The sequence below is a fragment of the Rattus norvegicus genome, chromosome 10 (genome assembly GCF_036323735.1).
Source record: "Rattus norvegicus strain BN/NHsdMcwi chromosome 10, GRCr8, whole genome shotgun sequence".
Lineage (NCBI taxonomy): Eukaryota > Metazoa > Chordata > Mammalia > Rodentia > Muridae > Rattus > Rattus norvegicus.
The window spans coordinates 80,000,913-80,018,738 of NC_086028.1; the positions used below are offsets into that span (position 1 = coordinate 80,000,913).

At 52.9% G+C, this 17,826-nt stretch overlaps 2 protein-coding genes across 3 annotated transcripts in view; one reads left to right on the forward strand and one right to left on the reverse strand.

Annotated features, from left to right (window-relative positions):
* Positions 1-476: 476 nt before the first annotated feature.
* Acsf2 (acyl-CoA synthetase family member 2) overlaps positions 477-17,826 on the reverse strand; it is a 42,408-nt gene continuing 25,058 nt past the window's right edge. The window contains 15 exon segments of one of the 2 annotated variants that reach the window (NM_001034951.2): positions 477-1,633; positions 1,995-2,063; positions 2,220-2,330; positions 2,820-2,961; positions 4,513-4,664; positions 5,940-6,047; positions 12,097-12,173; positions 13,257-13,348; positions 13,612-13,769; positions 13,913-14,008; positions 14,578-14,743; positions 14,865-14,983; positions 15,865-15,918; positions 16,144-16,272; positions 16,534-16,729. In NM_001034951.2, coding sequence (NP_001030123.1) covers positions 1,583-1,633; positions 1,995-2,063; positions 2,220-2,330; positions 2,820-2,961; positions 4,513-4,664; positions 5,940-6,047; positions 12,097-12,173; positions 13,257-13,348; positions 13,612-13,769; positions 13,913-14,008; positions 14,578-14,743; positions 14,865-14,983; positions 15,865-15,918; positions 16,144-16,272; positions 16,534-16,729 — 1,720 coding nt within the window. In that variant the 3' untranslated portion in view covers positions 477-1,582. 2 annotated transcript variants of the gene reach the window in all.
* On the forward strand, positions 8,133-11,904 carry Chad (chondroadherin). Its single transcript, NM_019164.2, has 4 exons — positions 8,133-8,953; positions 10,598-10,761; positions 10,998-11,143; positions 11,371-11,904. The coding sequence occupies exons 1-3, from the start codon at positions 8,183-8,185 to the stop codon at positions 11,137-11,139; spliced, it is 1,077 nt and encodes a 358-aa protein (NP_062037.1). The 5' UTR covers positions 8,133-8,182; the 3' UTR covers positions 11,140-11,143; positions 11,371-11,904.

Genomic DNA, 17,826 nt, shown 5'->3' on the forward strand with positions numbered 1-17,826 from the left:
CGCACACATCAGGTGGCCCACAGAGGCCAGAAGAGGGAGCAGGACCTCCTGGAACTGGAATTATGGATGGTTGTGAAACACCATATGGGTTCCGGGAAGCAAGCTCTCCAAGAGCAGGCTCTTGACGCCGAGCCATCTCTCCAGCCCCTTCAGCGTCTCTTTAGGAGGTGATGGCAATTTTTTGTTTTGTTTTTGTTGTTGGTTTTCAAGAAAGGGTTTCTTTGTGTAGCCCTGGTTGTCCTGGAATTCACTCTGTAGACCACGCTGGCCTCAAACTCAGGGATCCTCACAACTCTGCCTCCTGAGTGCTGGGGATTCAAGGTGTGGGCCACCACCACCTGACTGCGACAGCATTGATGACAATGATTAAAGTTGGCTTTGGTCCTTGTTATACATATATGCGAATTAAAGTGCTGTGGGGAATGTACTTTAAAATGGGTGCACTGGATAGGATGTAAGTTACAGTCCAACAAGGCTGCTAGTTTATGGATTTATTTTTATTTATTTGCATACGTCTATGTAAGCATATACCACGTGCTGGGGGGGGAGGGGTCTGGAAGGCCAGAAGAGATCGTCAATCCCCTGGAGGTGGACTCAAAGGTAGTTGTGAGCTGCCAAAAAGAGTGCTGAGAATCCAACTCGAATCCTCTGGAAGAGCAGCCAGTCCTCTCAACCACCGAGCCCCCTCTCCAGCACTCAAAACTGTTATTTAAAAAAAAAATCAATAATTATTGGGCCGGGAGTGTAGGCCAGTGGGAAGGTCCTTATCTATTCATGAGGGGCTTTAGGATTCCCAGCCTCAGGAAACAAAGAAGCAAAACCGAACACTTATTTCAGGACTGATCTGTGGCAACGATTTGAAAAAATGATCAAATGAGTAAAGCATGCAAAAACCAGGCATGGTAGCACAAAGGACTGATCCCAGCACTCCAGAGGCAATGAGAACTCCGTGAGTTCAAAACCAGCCTGATCTACCCTGTACAACCAGGGGCACAGAGTGAGGTCCTGTCTCACGGGAAGACAACAAAAAACAGAAAGAAAGAAAGAAGAAAGAGAGAGAGAGAGAGAGAGAGAGAGAGAGAGAGAGAGAGAGAGAGAGAGAGAGAGAGAGAAAGAAAAAGAAAGGCAGCAGAAAAAATGGGGGTGGCTTGGAATTTCAAGAGGTCAGAGTGGGGCTTAGATTAAGTAACTAATGCACAGCAAAACGCTGTGAGATTAGGTGTGAAGGAGCTGGCTGCCCTCCTGTCTCTTCCCTTCTCTATCCCACAGGAGCTACAGAGAGAGCACAGCAGCCAGACACTGGCCAAACAGGGAACACTCTTTATGCCAAGTCGCAAAGATGACAAGCGGCATGAGGAGGACCCAGGACCCTCCTTTGTGTGGAAGGACGGAGAGGTTCTGGGAGGGCTGGGAAGGGTATGGGAGGATCCTTTGTGTGGGAGGATTGAGGAAGGCCTGGGCAGGCTGGGAAGGGCTAGGACCGCTCTCCTTTGTGTTAGAGGTCTGGGAAAGTCTGGGAGGATCCTCCTTTGTGTGGGAGGACTGAGGGGCTCTGGGAGGGCTGGGAGGGCCCTCCTTTGCTTCACAGTTTTAGATGTTGTTCCATCTGCTCTCGGAGTTTGAATTTCTGGATCTAGAAGAAAAAGGAGAGAGAGAGAGTCTGCGCTGTGGTGCTATGGTAACTAACCATCCTTGGTTTGCCTGGGAAGGACAGTGGGGGAGGGGGACAAGTACTAAACCTAAGAAAGCCCAGGGCAAATCAGGAAGAAGTGACTTCCGGGTCCTCCTATTGCTAGGCTCTTTGTCTCATTAAGGAAGGCGCTGGTGGGACCACCTAGCCTTTCTGCACCCAGCTCCACACGACCCCACACTGCCCCTCCTCTCCCCTCCCCTCCCTACACTACTCCTCCCTTCCCCACACTGCCCCGCCCCGCCCCACACTGTCCCGCCCACACTCTGCCCCGCCCCTCCCCATTCTTCTCCCCTTCACACACCTTTCCTGAGACAGTGAGAGGATAGCCTTCCACAAACACGATGTATCGGGGAATCTTAAAATGGGAAATCTGCAGACCAGAGAGGGAAAGCGTGAGGCTGGGCAAAGTCAGAGTGCTCCCCCTGGCTGGGGAGTTGGATCCATCAGGGCAGCACAACCTCACGGCCACCCAGGATGACTGGCAGGGAGAGGTAGGTGAGTGAATGAGGGTGCCTGGGGCTCCCACCTTTCCTTTGCAGAAAGCTTTGATCTCCTCCTCCGTGGTGGTCTCTCCGCTCTTCAGCCGAATGCAAGCGCAGATTTCCTCCCCCATCCGATCGTCCTTCACCCCAACCACCTATCCAAGGTCAGAGATAGATACTACACATCAAAGCTGGCCTGGCTAGTTTTTAATGTCAACTAGACACAGGCTGAAGTCATTTGGGACAGAGAGAACCTCAACCGAGAAAATGTCCCGACCAGGTTGGCCTTTGGGCAAGCCTACGCTACATTTTCTTGATTGATGATTTATGTGAGAAGAGATAGCTCACTATGGGTGGTGCTGTCCCGGGGCTAGTGGTCCTGGGGGTTATTTTAAAAAGCAGGCTAAGCAAGCTATGGAGAAGACAGTATTCAATCACTCCTTCGGTTCCTGATTCCAGATTCCTGCCTTAAATTCCAGCCCCGACTTCCCTTTGATGATGGACTATGATGCGGAAGTATGAGATGAAATAAACTCTTTCCTCCCCAAGTTGCTTTTTGTCATGGTGTTTTACCACAGCAGTAGAGACCTAAGGCAAACCCCTTCAGCTAAGCATAGAGCATCACTGGATTCTCAGGGTCTCACCTGCGCTTCTTGCACCTGTGGGTGCTTGTGGAAGAAGTCCTCCAGCTCTGCAGGGTAGATGTTCTCACCACCGCGGATGATCATGTCCTTCGATCGGCCCACGATCCTGCAGAAGCCCTGCTCATCCATGGAGGCAATGTCCCTGTAACAAGAAAGCCAGGCGTGGCCTCTTACCTCTGCTTTATTGGGCTAGTCCACTCGCTCTCTTGTTCATGCACTCACAGAATCGTTTACTGAGCATCTATTATGTGCCACCCACTGCTCTAGACTCTAGGAGTCCCAATAGGAACAAAAATACCTCTGGAGCCTACATGGCAGACTGGAAGAATGAAAAAAAAAAAAAACAAATCAGTGTAGCACCTGTCACATCCTCTCTGTCTTCTTATTTATATATTGGCTCCCCTTTATGGCTGGCTTCCTTTTTGAATCATTTAGGTCTCAGTTCAGATGTTTCCAGAGGCCTTCTCTGACCCTGGTCTAAGAAAATCCTTTCTCTCCACCACAGCCACTTCCTCTCCTGTGACCCCATTTGATTTTTTTGATGTCTGAGATTCTATTTCCTTCCACCAGACACGTGGGAAAGAGAAGCAAGCCCTTTCTCAGCTGGTTTCCTACTGCCCATCCAGCCGAAACCGCAACGGCACACAGGAGGTGCATACAGAGAGTGTGCGGATCTAATAAAGGACTTGGGTATGGGTCGGGGGTTGGCTCAGTGGTCGAGCACTTGCCTAGCAAGCACAAGGCCTTGGGTTCAGTCCTGGGCTAGGAGTGGGAAGGAGAAAAGGAAAGAAAAGAAAAGAAAAGAAAAGAAAAGAAAAGAAAAGAAAAGAAAGGACCAGAGAGCTGACTGACTCAGAGGGTAAGAGCTCTGGCCGGTCCTGTCCTGGTGCTTTCATTAATAAACAACACACTGAAAACCGGCTCGGATTCTGGGGATGCAAATGCTGTGTGCTGCCCTGGAATCTTATCTCTGAGAGAAGTAGGTTCACACATTTTGACTTAGGGAAATTTTGTTGGTGGTGCTTGTTTTGAGACAGCCTCAGGAAAGTGACCTTGGACATGGAATACCCTGCTTCCACCCAAGCCCTGTGATTACAAACACATGCACCACCATGCCCCAGGACTATGAGACCCTAGGGATAGAACCCAGGGCTGCGTGCATGCTAGACAAGCAGTGCTCTACCCACCGAGCTGCAGCTACGATCCATTTTTCCCCATTATTGGACACAAGGTCTCTCGTAGCTCAGGTTAGCTCTCAGCTCACTATATAGGTAAAGATAACCTTGAACCCCTGATCCTTCGACTCCTCTCTACCATGTGCTGGGGTGACAGGCACGTTCAGTATACCAGTTTATGTGGTGCTGAAGACTGAAGCCAGTACTTCATGCACAGTAGACCAGGAACTAGAAACTAAGATACATCTCCAGAGAGCCTTGGAGGTACCCCCCGCCCTGCCCCAGCACTGGGGATTGGCTCTATGGTTCCCCATGTGGCACCCAAAATCTAGATCTACTACTAAGCCTCACCTCCAAGCAAATTTTGGAAACCAAGTCTTCAGTAGGGGGAATTGAGGGGAAAGGGAGGGATCCTGTGAGCTCTCGCTTCCTCCATGTGCTAGTTGAGTTTTCCTAACTCAGCCTTAGAACCCCGTCCCCACTTGGTAGCCAGCGCCCACATCATCCCCGTAGCTCACCCTGTCCGATACCATCTGTCTTGCCCAACCGTTTCGAAGGTCTTCTGTGGCTCGCCCCAGTAGCCCTGCATGACGCAGTACCCTCGGATGCACAGCTCTCCAGGCATGTTCAGCTTGGTCAGCTCCCCGGTCTCCATGTTCACGATCTGGGCCTGGGACAGGTCAGTGTTCAGCTTGAGCCTCCTGCTCTCTTGCTTTGGGGAACAGGTTCCTTGGAGATCAGGGTGGGGCGGAGGGGTTGCTTTTCTTTCTTCCCCTCACCCTCTAACGAAATGAAGCCGCTGGTTCTACTCATCTCAGTCCCGGGAAAGGAAAGAGAGGCTAGAGCAGATCTGTTGCCAAGAAGAGACCCACACTGGGTCTGAACCACGGGGAGGGTGTGTGGAGGGGCGCTGCATGCCTTTTAAATTCCTGCCCTGGTAGTTGGGGATTTAGCTCAGTGGTAGAGCCCTTGCCTAGGAAGCGCAAGGCCCTGGGTTCGGTCCCCAGCTCCGAAAAAAAGAAGAACCAAAAAAAAAAAAAATTCCTGCCCTGGCTGTACTTTTACACAGGGTACTGAGGACAGGGCCGGGTTGTGAGCATCCTTGAAGGAGGCCTGAAGAGGGGAATGCCACATGCTGAATTATAAGCCATGTAGAAGGGAAGGCCACCGTCTCCCCTCTTTTCCCATAAGGCAATGAAGAACCTGAAGATGACCGCATGGCAGTGCCACGTGATCAGGAGAGGGAGAACCCGAAATTCTAGCAGACGAAGAGCCACGGCCAATGTGCCGTGTGCCAAGGGAAGGTGGGCCTGGGCACTTCCATGGGGGATGGGAAGAAGGATGTCTCCCGGACAAACCTCAGGACGCATCTCAAAGAGGGTGGCTGAGAAGCCGGTGTGTGGGCATTCTCCAAGGTACCCCCGAGAGGCAGGGAAACTCAGTGATATCTGAATAAAGTTACATGGTTGGGGCCAGAGAGGAGTCACAGCTAGGAGTCTGAGACTGAGGCGACTGAGGCGTTTGAAGTGTAAGGGACCTTCAAGGGACACACCTCTTGGGAAAAGAAGAGGTCATGCTCAGACAAAAGAAGAGTGAGAAGCAGAGGCCTGCAGGAAGAAAGCTACATCAGGGGAAAAAAAAAAACCTCCCTCTCTTCTGGCTCCTTTTTGAGACTGGTCTGGCTGCCCAAGACAGACAGTGGGCTTGGCAAAAACACACCTCAGACAGGAAGGGTGGCTACGGAGAGGTTCGGCTGGCGGCTGCTCAGAGCTGCTGTCCCAGCGCTCCCTCTGCTGCTCTTCCTGCTTCAGCCCACAGAGCGGGGGCCAGGTCCAGCAAGCCCCCATCGCTGGGGCCCTCTATATTTGAGTGAGCTGTTTGGATGTCTGCCGGAAAGCCCTCACGTGGTGAGAGGGGGCTCTGAGGGCATCCGTCAGGGGCTCACCTCCGTGTGAGGCATAATTCTGCCTACACTTCCAGCCTTCTGCTCCAGGGTGTCCTCGGGAAAGTTCATGAAGGTCACAGGACTGTTCTCTGTGGTTCCATAAACAACCTAGAGGGGCCAAAAAGACAGCTTGGAGGGAAGCAGGGGACAGAGAAGGGCTGTGGTGACCCACCCTAGGTAGCTGAACGGTGCGAACTGAGGTAAGTGAGGGGACAAGAGCCAGAGGTCAGAAGCCAGAAGTGCAGCTCTCTGCGGGGGACCCCTGGTCTGGGACAAAATCGAAAATAGAAGCCACTCTCTCCTGCCCAGGGTTCGCCCAGGGTTCCGACACCCCCTGTGATGCCCGTGGCTTCTGGCATCACTCGCACCCAGAGCTCTTCTCTCCACCTCCAGGTCCTACCTTCTTGATTTCAGGCCACAACAGCCTCCGTCCCTCTCTTCCTAGCCAAAGGCCCCATAAACTTGATGAGAAAGGCAGCCTGGCTTGCGATGGAGCTGGGAGTGGTACAGACCCACAGACACCACTCCCCTCCAACCTGGGACAAGTGCCTGGCCTTAGGGTGGGCACCCCGCAAGCTCTGGACACTTTCCTGTGCGTTTATTTTCATCAAAACAAAAATACAGCCACAGAATGAATTTAAAAGTCCCATGAACACGCATGTGGACACACACACACACACACACACACACACACACACACACACACACACCTGCAACCTCAGTGGTTAGAACATCCTGTGCAACAGAAAAACTAACAGCCAGCCTAAATACCACCAGAGAATATTCTAGGCCAAGAATGACCCCCCCACAAACCCCATTCTAGAGGCAAGGAGTAAGGGGAGCTTAGAAAAGTGCAGGCTTGAAGACCAAACCCCACAACTATGTATTGGGTGTCATGAGAAGGTTGATATCTTGTCCTCTACCAGGTCTCTGTTGGTGGCCTCCATTCCTGCACACCATCAAGTGGTGTGGTTCTGGCATAGTTGAGGCAACCCAGAGCTCATCCTGGGCCAAAGCTGTAACCTGCCTGCTTACCCTCCCTTCTCCACAGAACTCCAGACACTATGGCTGGCTGGTGAGTAAATGTAAGCCCGGTCTACTAGGGCGGGGCTGCCCATAACCCAGCATCGGGCTACCCAGGGTTGGTCGCCTGTAGCCAGCACCCCACCTCCCACTAGCTCACACAGTCCTGGGGTCATTGCCCAGCTTGGCCTCTGCCAAGTACACATTGGCGCCACTAGGCTGCCACTCTGAGACCCCCCTCTTAGGGGTGGGTCCTAACCACTGGTGAGGGGAGGATCCGGAGATGAGGATATTTGGGGGAGATTAAGGAGACTGCGCAACCAGACTTGTTCAGCGGCCTGTGGTCTCCAGGTGTGTTGCCAGCCCTGTGGTTCACTCCCTACACACAACAGTTCCCACATGTCTGTGTAGCCTTCAGCCCTAGAAAAGGGAACGAGAGTGCAAAGGACGGAATAGAAGCCCAGAGCTAAGAGAGGGGTCCTGGATAAGCCCACAACCAGGACCTCTTAAAGGCTTGGCGCCACTGGCTGGGAGAAGGGGCAGAGGCAACTGTCAGCTAGCATCATCAACCAGCCCCCCCCCCCTCCTTGGGATGAACCCAGGAAGGTTTACCCAAAAGCCGGAGCCCAACCCACAGTGGCTCTCACGCTCCGCCTGCGCGGCACAACAGCCCCATTAAAGCGCCGCCGGCTGGCCGACCGCGGTGAGACGCATCCGGCCGTCGGGCCCCACTTCCTCCCTCCTGGAGTCCAGGGTGACCTGTCTGCCAAGGGCGTGTGGGGGAGGGGGATGTAGAGACTCAAAGTTGAGCAAATAAATAAGTTCTGGGAACACCTCCCTCTGCCCAGTGGAAATTCAGAGGCCCTTCGACACACCTATCACCGTCCCCCCCCCCCACCTTCGGGTGTTGGCCCAGATAGAGGAGGATAGGGAAAGGTGCAGCATAACGTTTGCAAACCAGAGTGAAGGGGTTGGGGTTCAGGGGAAGGGTCCTCAACTCTACATATGGTCGCCAGCTGTGAAAAGAGCCCCCCAGCCATCAAGGACAGGGGCGCATCTCCGGGCGGGAGGGGGTTAAATCAGTGGCTTCGATGCTCCACGTAGTAGCTGGCTCCGCTGCCAACTGCGGTCAAGGCTGCCCTATAAATGGGCCGGGAGACCCGAGAGTCAGGACTTGTCGCTGCCTTAGCCCCCCAGCCCCGGCTCAAGGCGTCCTGATCATGGCCCGAGTACTCTTACTCAGTCTGGTCTTCCTTGCTATCCTCCTGCCTGCGCTGGCCGCCTGCCCCCAAAACTGTCACTGCCACGGTGATCTGCAGCATGTCATCTGTGACAAGGTGGGGCTGCAGAAGATCCCCAAGGTATCAGAGACTACCAAACTGCTCAACCTGCAGCGCAACAACTTCCCGGTGCTGGCTGCCAACTCGTTCCGGACCGTGCCGAACCTGGTCTCGCTGCACCTGCAGCACTGTAACATCCGCGAGGTGGCCGCTGGCGCCTTCCGAGGCCTGAAGCAGCTCATCTACCTGTACCTGTCCCACAATGACATCCGGGTGCTGCGAGCTGGAGCCTTCGATGACCTGACTGAACTCACTTACCTCTATCTAGACCACAACAAGGTGTCAGAACTGCCCCGGGGGCTGCTCTCCCCTCTGGTCAACCTCTTCATCTTGCAGCTCAACAACAACAAAATCCGAGAGCTTCGTGCAGGAGCCTTCCAGGGTGCCAAGGACCTGCGCTGGCTCTACCTGTCAGAAAATGCCCTCACTTCCCTGCACCCTGGGTCCCTGGATGATGTGGAGAACCTAGCCAAGTTTCACCTGGACAGGAACCAACTGTCTAGCTACCCCTCAGCTGCCCTGAGCAAACTTCGGGTGGTGGAGGAGCTGAAGCTGTCCCACAACCCTCTGAAGAGCATCCCCGACAATGCCTTCCAGTCCTTTGGCAGATACCTGGAGACCCTCTGGCTGGATAACACCAACCTGGAGAAGGTAGGTGCCCTGGCGGCAGTTCTCACGGCTCCTTCTGGGATGCCATACTAGTACCACATAGGAACAGCATTCCCTCCTCCTGGACTCCTTGCTTTTGACACACCTCCTCCCCATCCCTCCCACCCTCACCTGGTGGCTGCTTCTCAGCAGTGCTCTCTCCTTATAACAGATGGACTGTTCTGGGCCCGCAAATGGCCTCTGGGAGGCATCTGCCCCAAACCCCACAGTGAACAGCAGATACCTCTTCCTGCTGGGCTTCCCACCCCTCCTTTGCCATTTCCCCAGTCTCCATTAAGCCTGCCATCCCATAAAGGAAGGTTTGTCTACTGAGGCACCTTCCAGAAGCTGAGAGAACACAAAGAGACCCTGTTCCCGGTGGGTGCTGGCCTGTGGCACTAAGGTAAAATGAGGGGCTGGAGGAAGAGTTGGGGAGCAAGTACCTTAAGGAGAATTCTTCCACGCCCTCAGAGACCCTGATGGATGCCCCCCCATTCCCTCTGTGGGTCCAAACACACTCAACTTTATGAGTAGGGAAACCAAGACTCAGAGACCAAAGGCTTCACCAAATTGCTGGCTTGGTGCTCATGCAGCCCGTGAATGAACACGTGATCCTTGGCACAAGCCCCCAAGTGTCTCCTCTGGGCACAGACTGACTGTCTCAGATAGTTTGTTGACTCTTGCTTTCCCCAGTCACCAGATCCCCAACCCCTCAGTCCTTCCTTCCCTGGGGTGCCCAGTCTAACCTGGTGGGGGTTGTACGGGAGCAGAATCCTTTTCTGGGAAATAGAAAATCACCCCGGTACACAGTTTCAGCCAGAAGGTTTGAGCAGAGACCATAGCAAGGTGGAGTACAGTTTTGTTTGTAAAAACGTCACATCCCTCCCGATCTGGTCTGAGAGAGGTCACAGATATGGAACCTAGGGCAGAAGCCAACCTTTGTCTGGGTAGATGGAGACTTCTGGGTGGATCTTCTTTAGCCTGGCCTCACTCCAGCTGAAAGTGGACCACCCTGGTGCCAAAATTGTGGGCAGTAGAACAGCATTAGAATGAGGGGGCCAGAGAGACTGACACCAGGGCTCAGATGAAGGCACCATACGTTCCCTCTGGAGCCTTCCATCCTGGCCAAAGTCCCCACCGAGGTGGCTCCACAAATAGCATCTAGCAGAGGGCAGAAGAGCAACGAAGACAGGATTGCGGGAAATCCTGAGACCCTGGGGATGTGGGGAGTCTGTATCCACTGGCCATCCCACCAAACACTGACCAAGTTTACTGTGTGCCCGCCTGGGCTCTCAGAGCCAAGCTCTGGCTGCTCCCCAGACCCAGTGTTTGTGCAGGGAGGGTGCTGCCTAGGAGGTGGGGGACAGGGTGCGGTTTGCAGCTACTGTTTACAAGCTAGGTGACCCTGGCCAAAGGACTGAACTTTTTCCATTTACACATTGGAAAGGACCCCTTCCCTCTCAAAAGAGGTGTTGTGGATTACATCATTCAGAAAACTGCTTGGAAAATTGTGGCTCCTCAACAAAGCCGGTGCTTGTGTCCAGGGAAAGATCCTGGTCGTCTGAGAAGAGAGCCAGGAGAGCCTGGAGACTGGGATTGAGGTGCTCACTTCTGCCTCCCTTAACCCCACCTCCACCCCACCCCCAGTTCTCAGATGCTGCCTTCGCGGGCGTGACCACACTGAAACATGTCCATCTGGAGAACAATCGCCTGAACCAATTGCCCTCCACCTTCCCCTTTGACAACCTGGAGACCCTCACTCTCACCAACAACCCATGGAAATGCACATGCCAGCTCCGTGGCCTTCGACGGTGAGACTATTCCTCCATATAACCCCAGTTTGTCCTCCACATGATGGTCCTGTGATAAACAGCCTGGACATACATCCTAGTCAGCTACCTAGCAGGTCAGGCAGGTACGGAGTGGCTCCATTCTCTCACAACTCCAGATTTTTCTAGGGCCAATAGTCTATCCATCCTGGTCATTGTCCCTTTCCCAAGCCCTCCCACCCAGCTTCTCCAAGCCCAGCAACTCTTTGTCTCTGTAGGTGGTTGGAAGCCAAGACTTCTCGACCAGATGCTACCTGCTCTTCACCAGCCAAGTTCAAGGGTCAGCGTATTCGTGACACGGATGCCCTCCGCAGCTGCAAATCCCCCACCAAGAGGTCCAAGAAAGCTGGCCGCCATTAAACAGGTGGGGCCGGGTAGGGAGGCCACCACCGTCTGCCTTTGGTGCTGCCCCATTTCCAGATGGGGTGCTAGACCCTATGACACCACCTCTGGACGGGCAATCAGAGCCTCTGTCTTACAAGAAAAGGGAGGACTGGGTGTCCTCTCCAAGGGCTTGGCCTAGGACGTCCCTGGTTCCCTTTGATGCCTCTGGGTAATTGGAGTCCTAATCCCCATCATTCCTCACTGCAGGTCCTGATCCAGCCAGTCCTGGTGACTGTTTTCCGCTGGAGAGACTACTGATGTTCCCCCTACCATCCGCACCTTCTCCCACAGCCTCTGTGGATGCACAGAGCTACCCCATACCTAGGTACATCCTGGCAGGGGGCACTGGACTCCCTATAGCCACCCCGGTTCCACCCAGTGGGGTCCTAGGGAGGACACAGAACTCCTCCCCAGCCACTGTGCCTGGGATCTGCCATGGCTCCTCTCAGAGAAGCTATTATAGAACCTCTGTCCATCTGTCTATCGGAGCTAACCAGTGGTCATCGGGATGACCACATTATTACCACCTTCCTCAATTCCCTGCTCCCCTGCCATTTGGAAACAAACATCAAGCCCTTGACCCACCCTGATTGCCAGAAAAAATTTCAGGCTCATGCCCCAACTGTGCCAATCCCCCTGCCTGCCAGGGCGTGCTAACAGGATACCAGTAGTACTTGGCTGCATACCTTTCCATGCTGTATTTCTGCCCCGGATTTCTATAAACATAAATGTCTGTGTGTACAGCGTTCTCCTCTCACCTCTCCCTACCCCTGCAGCATGTGTTAGGTAATAACTCACATCGTCTTGATTTACCTCTGCTTCCTGGAGCAGAGAGTGAGCTAGAGGTTCCTCTTTGGCCTGGCTTGTCAGTCCCTACTCACTACCGGCCTGGCCAGTTCCCAGCCGGACCATGGGGCCCTAATGACCACTCACCACCAGCTCCTTCATGTTCATCTTGCTGATGATGGCTCGAATCAATTCCGGGGGTGCCAGGGACCCGGCAATCACACCTGGATCAGGAAGAGGGGCTGATGGGATTGATGGTAGAAGCCTGTAATGCCAGCTATTTGGGAGGCTGAGGTAGGAAGGATTACAAGTTCAAAGTCTGATTGGGATACAAAGTGAGTTCCAGGACAGCTTGGGTAGCTTAGTGAAAGCCTGTCTCAAAAACAGGAAGGCTGGGGACTGTTCTGTCATAGAACACTTGTCTAACATTCAAGAGTCTCTGGGTTCAATCCTCAGTACCACACACACACATACACACACACACACACACACACACACACACACAGAGAGAGAGAGAGAGAGAGAGAGAGAGAGAGAGAGAGAGAAGACAGACAGACACAGACAGAGACAGAGACAGACAGAGAAAGGCAGACAGAAACACAGAGACAGAGGGACACAGAGAGGGGGAAGAGAGAGACAGACAGACAGAGACAGACAGAGAGAGGGACAGAGATAGAGACAGAGACACAGAGAGAGATAGATAGAGAAAGGTAGACAGACAGAGACACGGGCGGGGGGGAGAGAGAGACAGCCAGACAACCAGACAGAAACACAGAGACAGAAAGAAGGGCAGAGATAGAGACAGAGATACAGAGAGAGAGAGAGAGAGAGAGAGAGAGAGAGAGAGAGAAAGGCAGACAGAGACACAGAGAGGGGGGAAGAGAGAGACAGCCAGACAGCCAGACAGAGACACAGAGACAGAAAGAAGGACAGAGATAGAGACAGACACAGAGAGAGAGACAGAGAAAGGTGGAGAGACAGAGGGACACAGGGGGGAGAGAGAGAGAGAGAGAGAGAGAGAGAGAGAGAGAGAGAGAGAGAGAGAGAGAGAGAGAAGCTAACACATGTCTCAATTCCTAAGGGTTGCTAGACCCATTTCACTTAGACTCATGCAAAGGGGAGAGACCCTGTGCACTGGTAAAACACATAAAAGCTGAGATTGGCCCAGCATTAGGGGACACCTGAGAATTGCCCCTCCCACCTATATTTCTACAGTGTCTTTCCTACCTCCTCTATAAAAACCTGGCTTCACCGGGGCTGTGGAAACCGACCTTCCCCAAGCCTTTCTGCCTTTGACGGAACCTCACCTCCACGTATGGTCGTGAAATCGTAACTGGAGAAGTCTGGCTGATTCAGAATATCCACAAACATCGTGGGTGTGCCGTATAGGAGGGTGCCTCTGCACAAAGGAAGGCCACAAAATTAGGTGTAGAAGTGAAAGGACCCCTTTCTTCCCACCCCTTATGAACTCTCAGTGAGGGCCGAAATTGTAGGGAACAGAAGCTCAAGGGGCGGGGGGACCTGGTCCTCTAGTACCCACTCCCACCCACCCCAGGTCTCCTGGCTGAAGGAAGGAACCATCTCAGAAAAGGAGGGTGGGTCCGGGAGTGAGGATTTGAAGGGTTTTATCAGCCCACAGGTGGCTTGTGCACCAATGCCCACTTCTCTCTGCTGATGGCTTCCAGTGCCTTCTTGCCATTGAAGCTTGGAGAAGACAGGAGGAGGGTGGCACCATGCACCACAGACACCATTGTGCCCCCCACGGAGCCCAGGCAGTGGTACAGGGGGCAGGGCAGGACCATGCGCAACTCCTCTGCAGTCTAGAGATGGAGACAGGAGTCTGCGTCTATCGTGGAGACAGTTCTCCCAGCCAGCAGGGGGAGCCCGGCAAGCTGTCTCAGTCCTTGCCCAGCTGTTCCCCCGCAGCCTATAGAAACCTCACCAGGGCCCATCCCAACCTCACCTTCGCGGGCATCTTCAGACGCTGGCCAATCAGGTTGGAGTTGTTTACGATGTTGTGGTGGGAAAGAGTGGCCCCCTTGGGGTTTCCAGTTGTCCCCTAAGAAAATAAGTAAGTGACAGCTTGTCCTTTTTCTCCGTGTTTCCTTCCCATCCTTGGCCACACTCTGGGCCGGGGTGGGTGGGTGGGGGCGGCGCTGGGGGCGGAGTCAGAAGAGTAGGATATGGTTGTCCTGAATCCATTTCCTCCTTTTGTTTATGCACAATGAGCTGTGCAGGGCCACATGTCAGCATCCAGAAGAGAGCACAATACCTTCTTCATCCCGTTTACATGTCATATAAGCTGGCACAAAGGGCTCTACCACTGACTGGGTTTAGGATCTCTCTCTCTCTCTCTCTCTCTCTCTCTCTCTCTCTCTCTCTCTCTCTCTCTCTCTCTCCTTATTAGTGAGCTTTCTATGAGGACCTAGGTGGGAGATGTAACCAAACAAAACCAAACAAGAAACCCCAACACACCAGCTGCTAATTTTGCTAATTTTCTGAGGCAGAAAGAGGGCTCCAGGTCGGCAGTGAGGAGAGAGGGCTGCTCTCATCTTTCTGCCATCTCCCTCATCCCTGGGAGGGGCCTCATGGCAAGGTACAGGTTGGAACTGGAGACTGTTGTCCTACCGAGGTAAACTGGATGTTGATGGGGTCATAACAGGACAAGAACCCCTGGTGGTACCGCAGCTGGGCTAGGTTCTGTTCCTTGCCACCGGCTGCCACCACTTCATCCAGGAGCAGGGTCCCCGGCAAAGGAGCATCCACTGAGATGACTGTAGTCAGGTCTGGGAGCCTAGGTGACAGAAAGACGGTGACGAATGTCTAAAGGATAGCCCAGGAAGACATCAGCTCCACCTCGGAAAGGAGGCGAGTGTCTGAGATGTCACATGATATTGCACCAAACCAAGACTTACCTCTCACTCTTCAAGGCCCCTGGCTGGGCCTTTTCTAGCTCAGGACAGACCTGCTTCAGGATGTTGTAGTACTGCTGGGTCTTGAATTGTTTAGGGAACACAATACCTTTGCAGCCTACCTGTGAGAGAAGACATCCCCTCCCTGTGGTCAGCAGGAAGCCCCAGACTTAGAAGCCCTCAGTAGTCAGCTGTTTTCTTTCTTACATATCTGAATAGCTATCCTGACACACCCACATAGCAACACAACACACACCACTGCCGATGCACTCACGTGCACCCCACTCCAATGCGCGCGCACACACACACACACACACACACACACACCAGTCTAAAAACATATACACCATACCCCTAGACACATATAATCACACACACACACACACACACACACACACACACCAGTCTAAAAACATATACACCATACCCCTAGACACATATAATCACACACACACACACACACACACACACACACACACCAGTCTAAAAACATATACAGCATACCCCTAGACACATATAATCACACACACACACACACACACACACACACACGCACACACACACACACCCCTAGACACATATATTCATACACACACAAACTACCCTGACATACACACTCCACCCACAACACCCATACCAGCCTATGACTGACCCTCTCTGTGGAGCTAAGACCTCCTTCCAAACATACGAAGCATGAGGAAAGACATTCCACAATGCTACCCACTAAGCAGGCCCTTTCTCATCCAATTAACCTCCATAAAACAGCATCTGAAATGACACTCTCCGGGCTGGAAAGATGGCTCAGTGGTTAAGAGCACCGACTGCTCCTCCAGAGGTCCTGAGTTCAAATCCCAGCAACCACATGGTGGCTCCCAACCATCTGTAAATGAGATCTCATGCCCTCTTCTGGTGTGTCTGAAGACAGCTACAGTCTACTCATATATATCTTTAAAAAAACAAAACAAAGAAAGAAATGCCCCTCTCTGCCAGGAGCAAGTGGTACCTTTCTGAGGACATATTCCAGTTCTGAGGCCTGGTAGGCTGGGTTCACAGACACCTAGGGGAACAGAGAGAATATGCTCCACACTCTCACAACTCCCCTCAGAAGAGGCGAGGCAGCACGAGTGCCTACTGAGTGTAGCTAGGGCTCTTTGGTGAGCCAGGGATGAAGGCACCACCAAGCCCAAAGCCAGACAGAACTGGTTTAGTTCTTTATGGAGAAGGTTCCCCTTGAATGACACCCCTCCCCATACCCAGTCCTGCCAGGTAAACCCCTTCTTACCAGGATGATGCCTGCTTGGGCAGTGGCCAGCTGAATGAGCACCCACGCATAGGAGTTGGGTCCCCACATACCCAGCCGATCACCTTTTCGGAGACCAATACTCAGAAGACCAGAAGCAGCTCTGTCCACCTGGTACAAACATAAGAGGATGACGGGTGAGGTAAAGAGAAGCAGGGAGGGACCAGGAACAAAGATTGCCAGGCCTTGGTGGATTCAGTGCAGTGAACGTGGGGACACAGTAAACACATATTTCAGGAAGTACTGGGACAGGAAATATGCAGATTGCTTCTGCCTCTGTCTCCTAATGCCCACGATGGGGTCCCAGCTCTACTCAACTACAGCATCCAGGAACCAGCAGTCGCTCTTTGAAGGTTCAGGGTCAGTACTCACCTCCTCCTTGAGCTGTGCAAAGTTCAGCCTGATGTTTTCATGGATGATAACCAAAGCCTCTCTGTTGGGGAACCTCTGCGCCGTGGCATCAAGGCATTCGCCCACAGTTTTGTTCACAAGATGGGAGTCAGTGTGGCCCTGGATGTAGCTGAGGCCGCCGATGGGCAAGGGGTTGGTACAGTCCACCATTCCAGAACTGTGGAGAGAGAGGAACCATGGACTGCCCAGCCTGGTACCAACAACTGGCCAACTTGGCTAATTAGGAGTCCAGCTGTTTACAATACATTGGTAGTTGAGGGCTGACAGGTTTTCTTTAGGTGTGTGTGTGTGTGTGTGTGTGTGTGTGTGTGTGTGTGTGAGAGAGAGAGAGAGAGAGAGAGAGAGAGAGAGAGAGAGAGAGAGAGAGAGAATCTACTGTACACCAGCAGGCTGGTCTTGAATTCACTATGGTTTAGCAGGGGATGTCCCTGACCCTCTAGGGTGACAGGCATGCACCAGCACATCCAGTTTCATTCTCTGCTGGAGCCTGATGTCCCCAGATCTTGTCAACTTAGACTGTTCTCACTTACACTCCTTTCCTAATCACGACCTTAACCTTCAAGCAGCAGGCTGGGGACAAGGCCATCCTAAGCTGGGGCCAAGGGGCCTCCTGCACCTTCCTGGAAATGATGAGGTGCCCAGAGGTGACTGGAGAAGCCGATGCAGAGACACCGCCCCTGCGCCCTAGCCCCTGCCTCCCCGAGGCTGACAGTTGCTGTGGTTCTTCCTAGGAAACCAGTGAAGCCCATGGTTGGACCCAGAGCTGGGTCCAGGGTTTTGGGTTTCTCAGCTTCTCGGTGGGCCAGTTGATCTCTTCTGGGTCAGAAGTCCAAAGACATACTAGGCAAGAGGTTTAGGGACCAGATGGTGGCACTAGGGAAGATTGCTGAAAGGTCTGAGTAAGAACTGTGTGCCTGGGGGCTGGAGAGATGGCTCAGTGGTTAAGAGCACTGACTGCTCTTCCAGAGGTCCTGAGTTCAATTCCCTGCAACCACATGGTGGCTCGCAACCATCTGTAATGGGATCCAATACCTTGTTCTGGTGTGTCTGAAGACAGCTATAGTGTATTCATATAAATAAAATGAATAAATCTTTAAAAAAAAAAACCACAACTATGTGCCTGGAAGAGAGTCCCACACTCCACTGGCAGAGCCCCAGGCCTTCACTTTAAGATGCTGTGGCAAAGCAGAGGCTACTGCATCCAGAAAGAACCACAGTACTTAGACGGTATGGTGACCTCAAGCACCATACGAT

Bases quoted from the DNA above. Each gene is read 5' to 3' on its own strand.
- Chad (NM_019164.2), top strand. From the start codon at position 8,183: ATGGCCCGAGTACTCTTACTCAGTCTGGTCTTCCTTGCTATCCTCCTG. The intron at 8,954-10,597 runs GTAGGTGCCCTG...CCCCACCCCCAG, and splicing joins ATAACACCAACCTGGAGAAG to TTCTCAGATGCTGCCTTCGC. The intron at 10,762-10,997 runs GTGAGACTATTC...TTGTCTCTGTAG, and splicing joins CAGCTCCGTGGCCTTCGACG to GTGGTTGGAAGCCAAGACTT.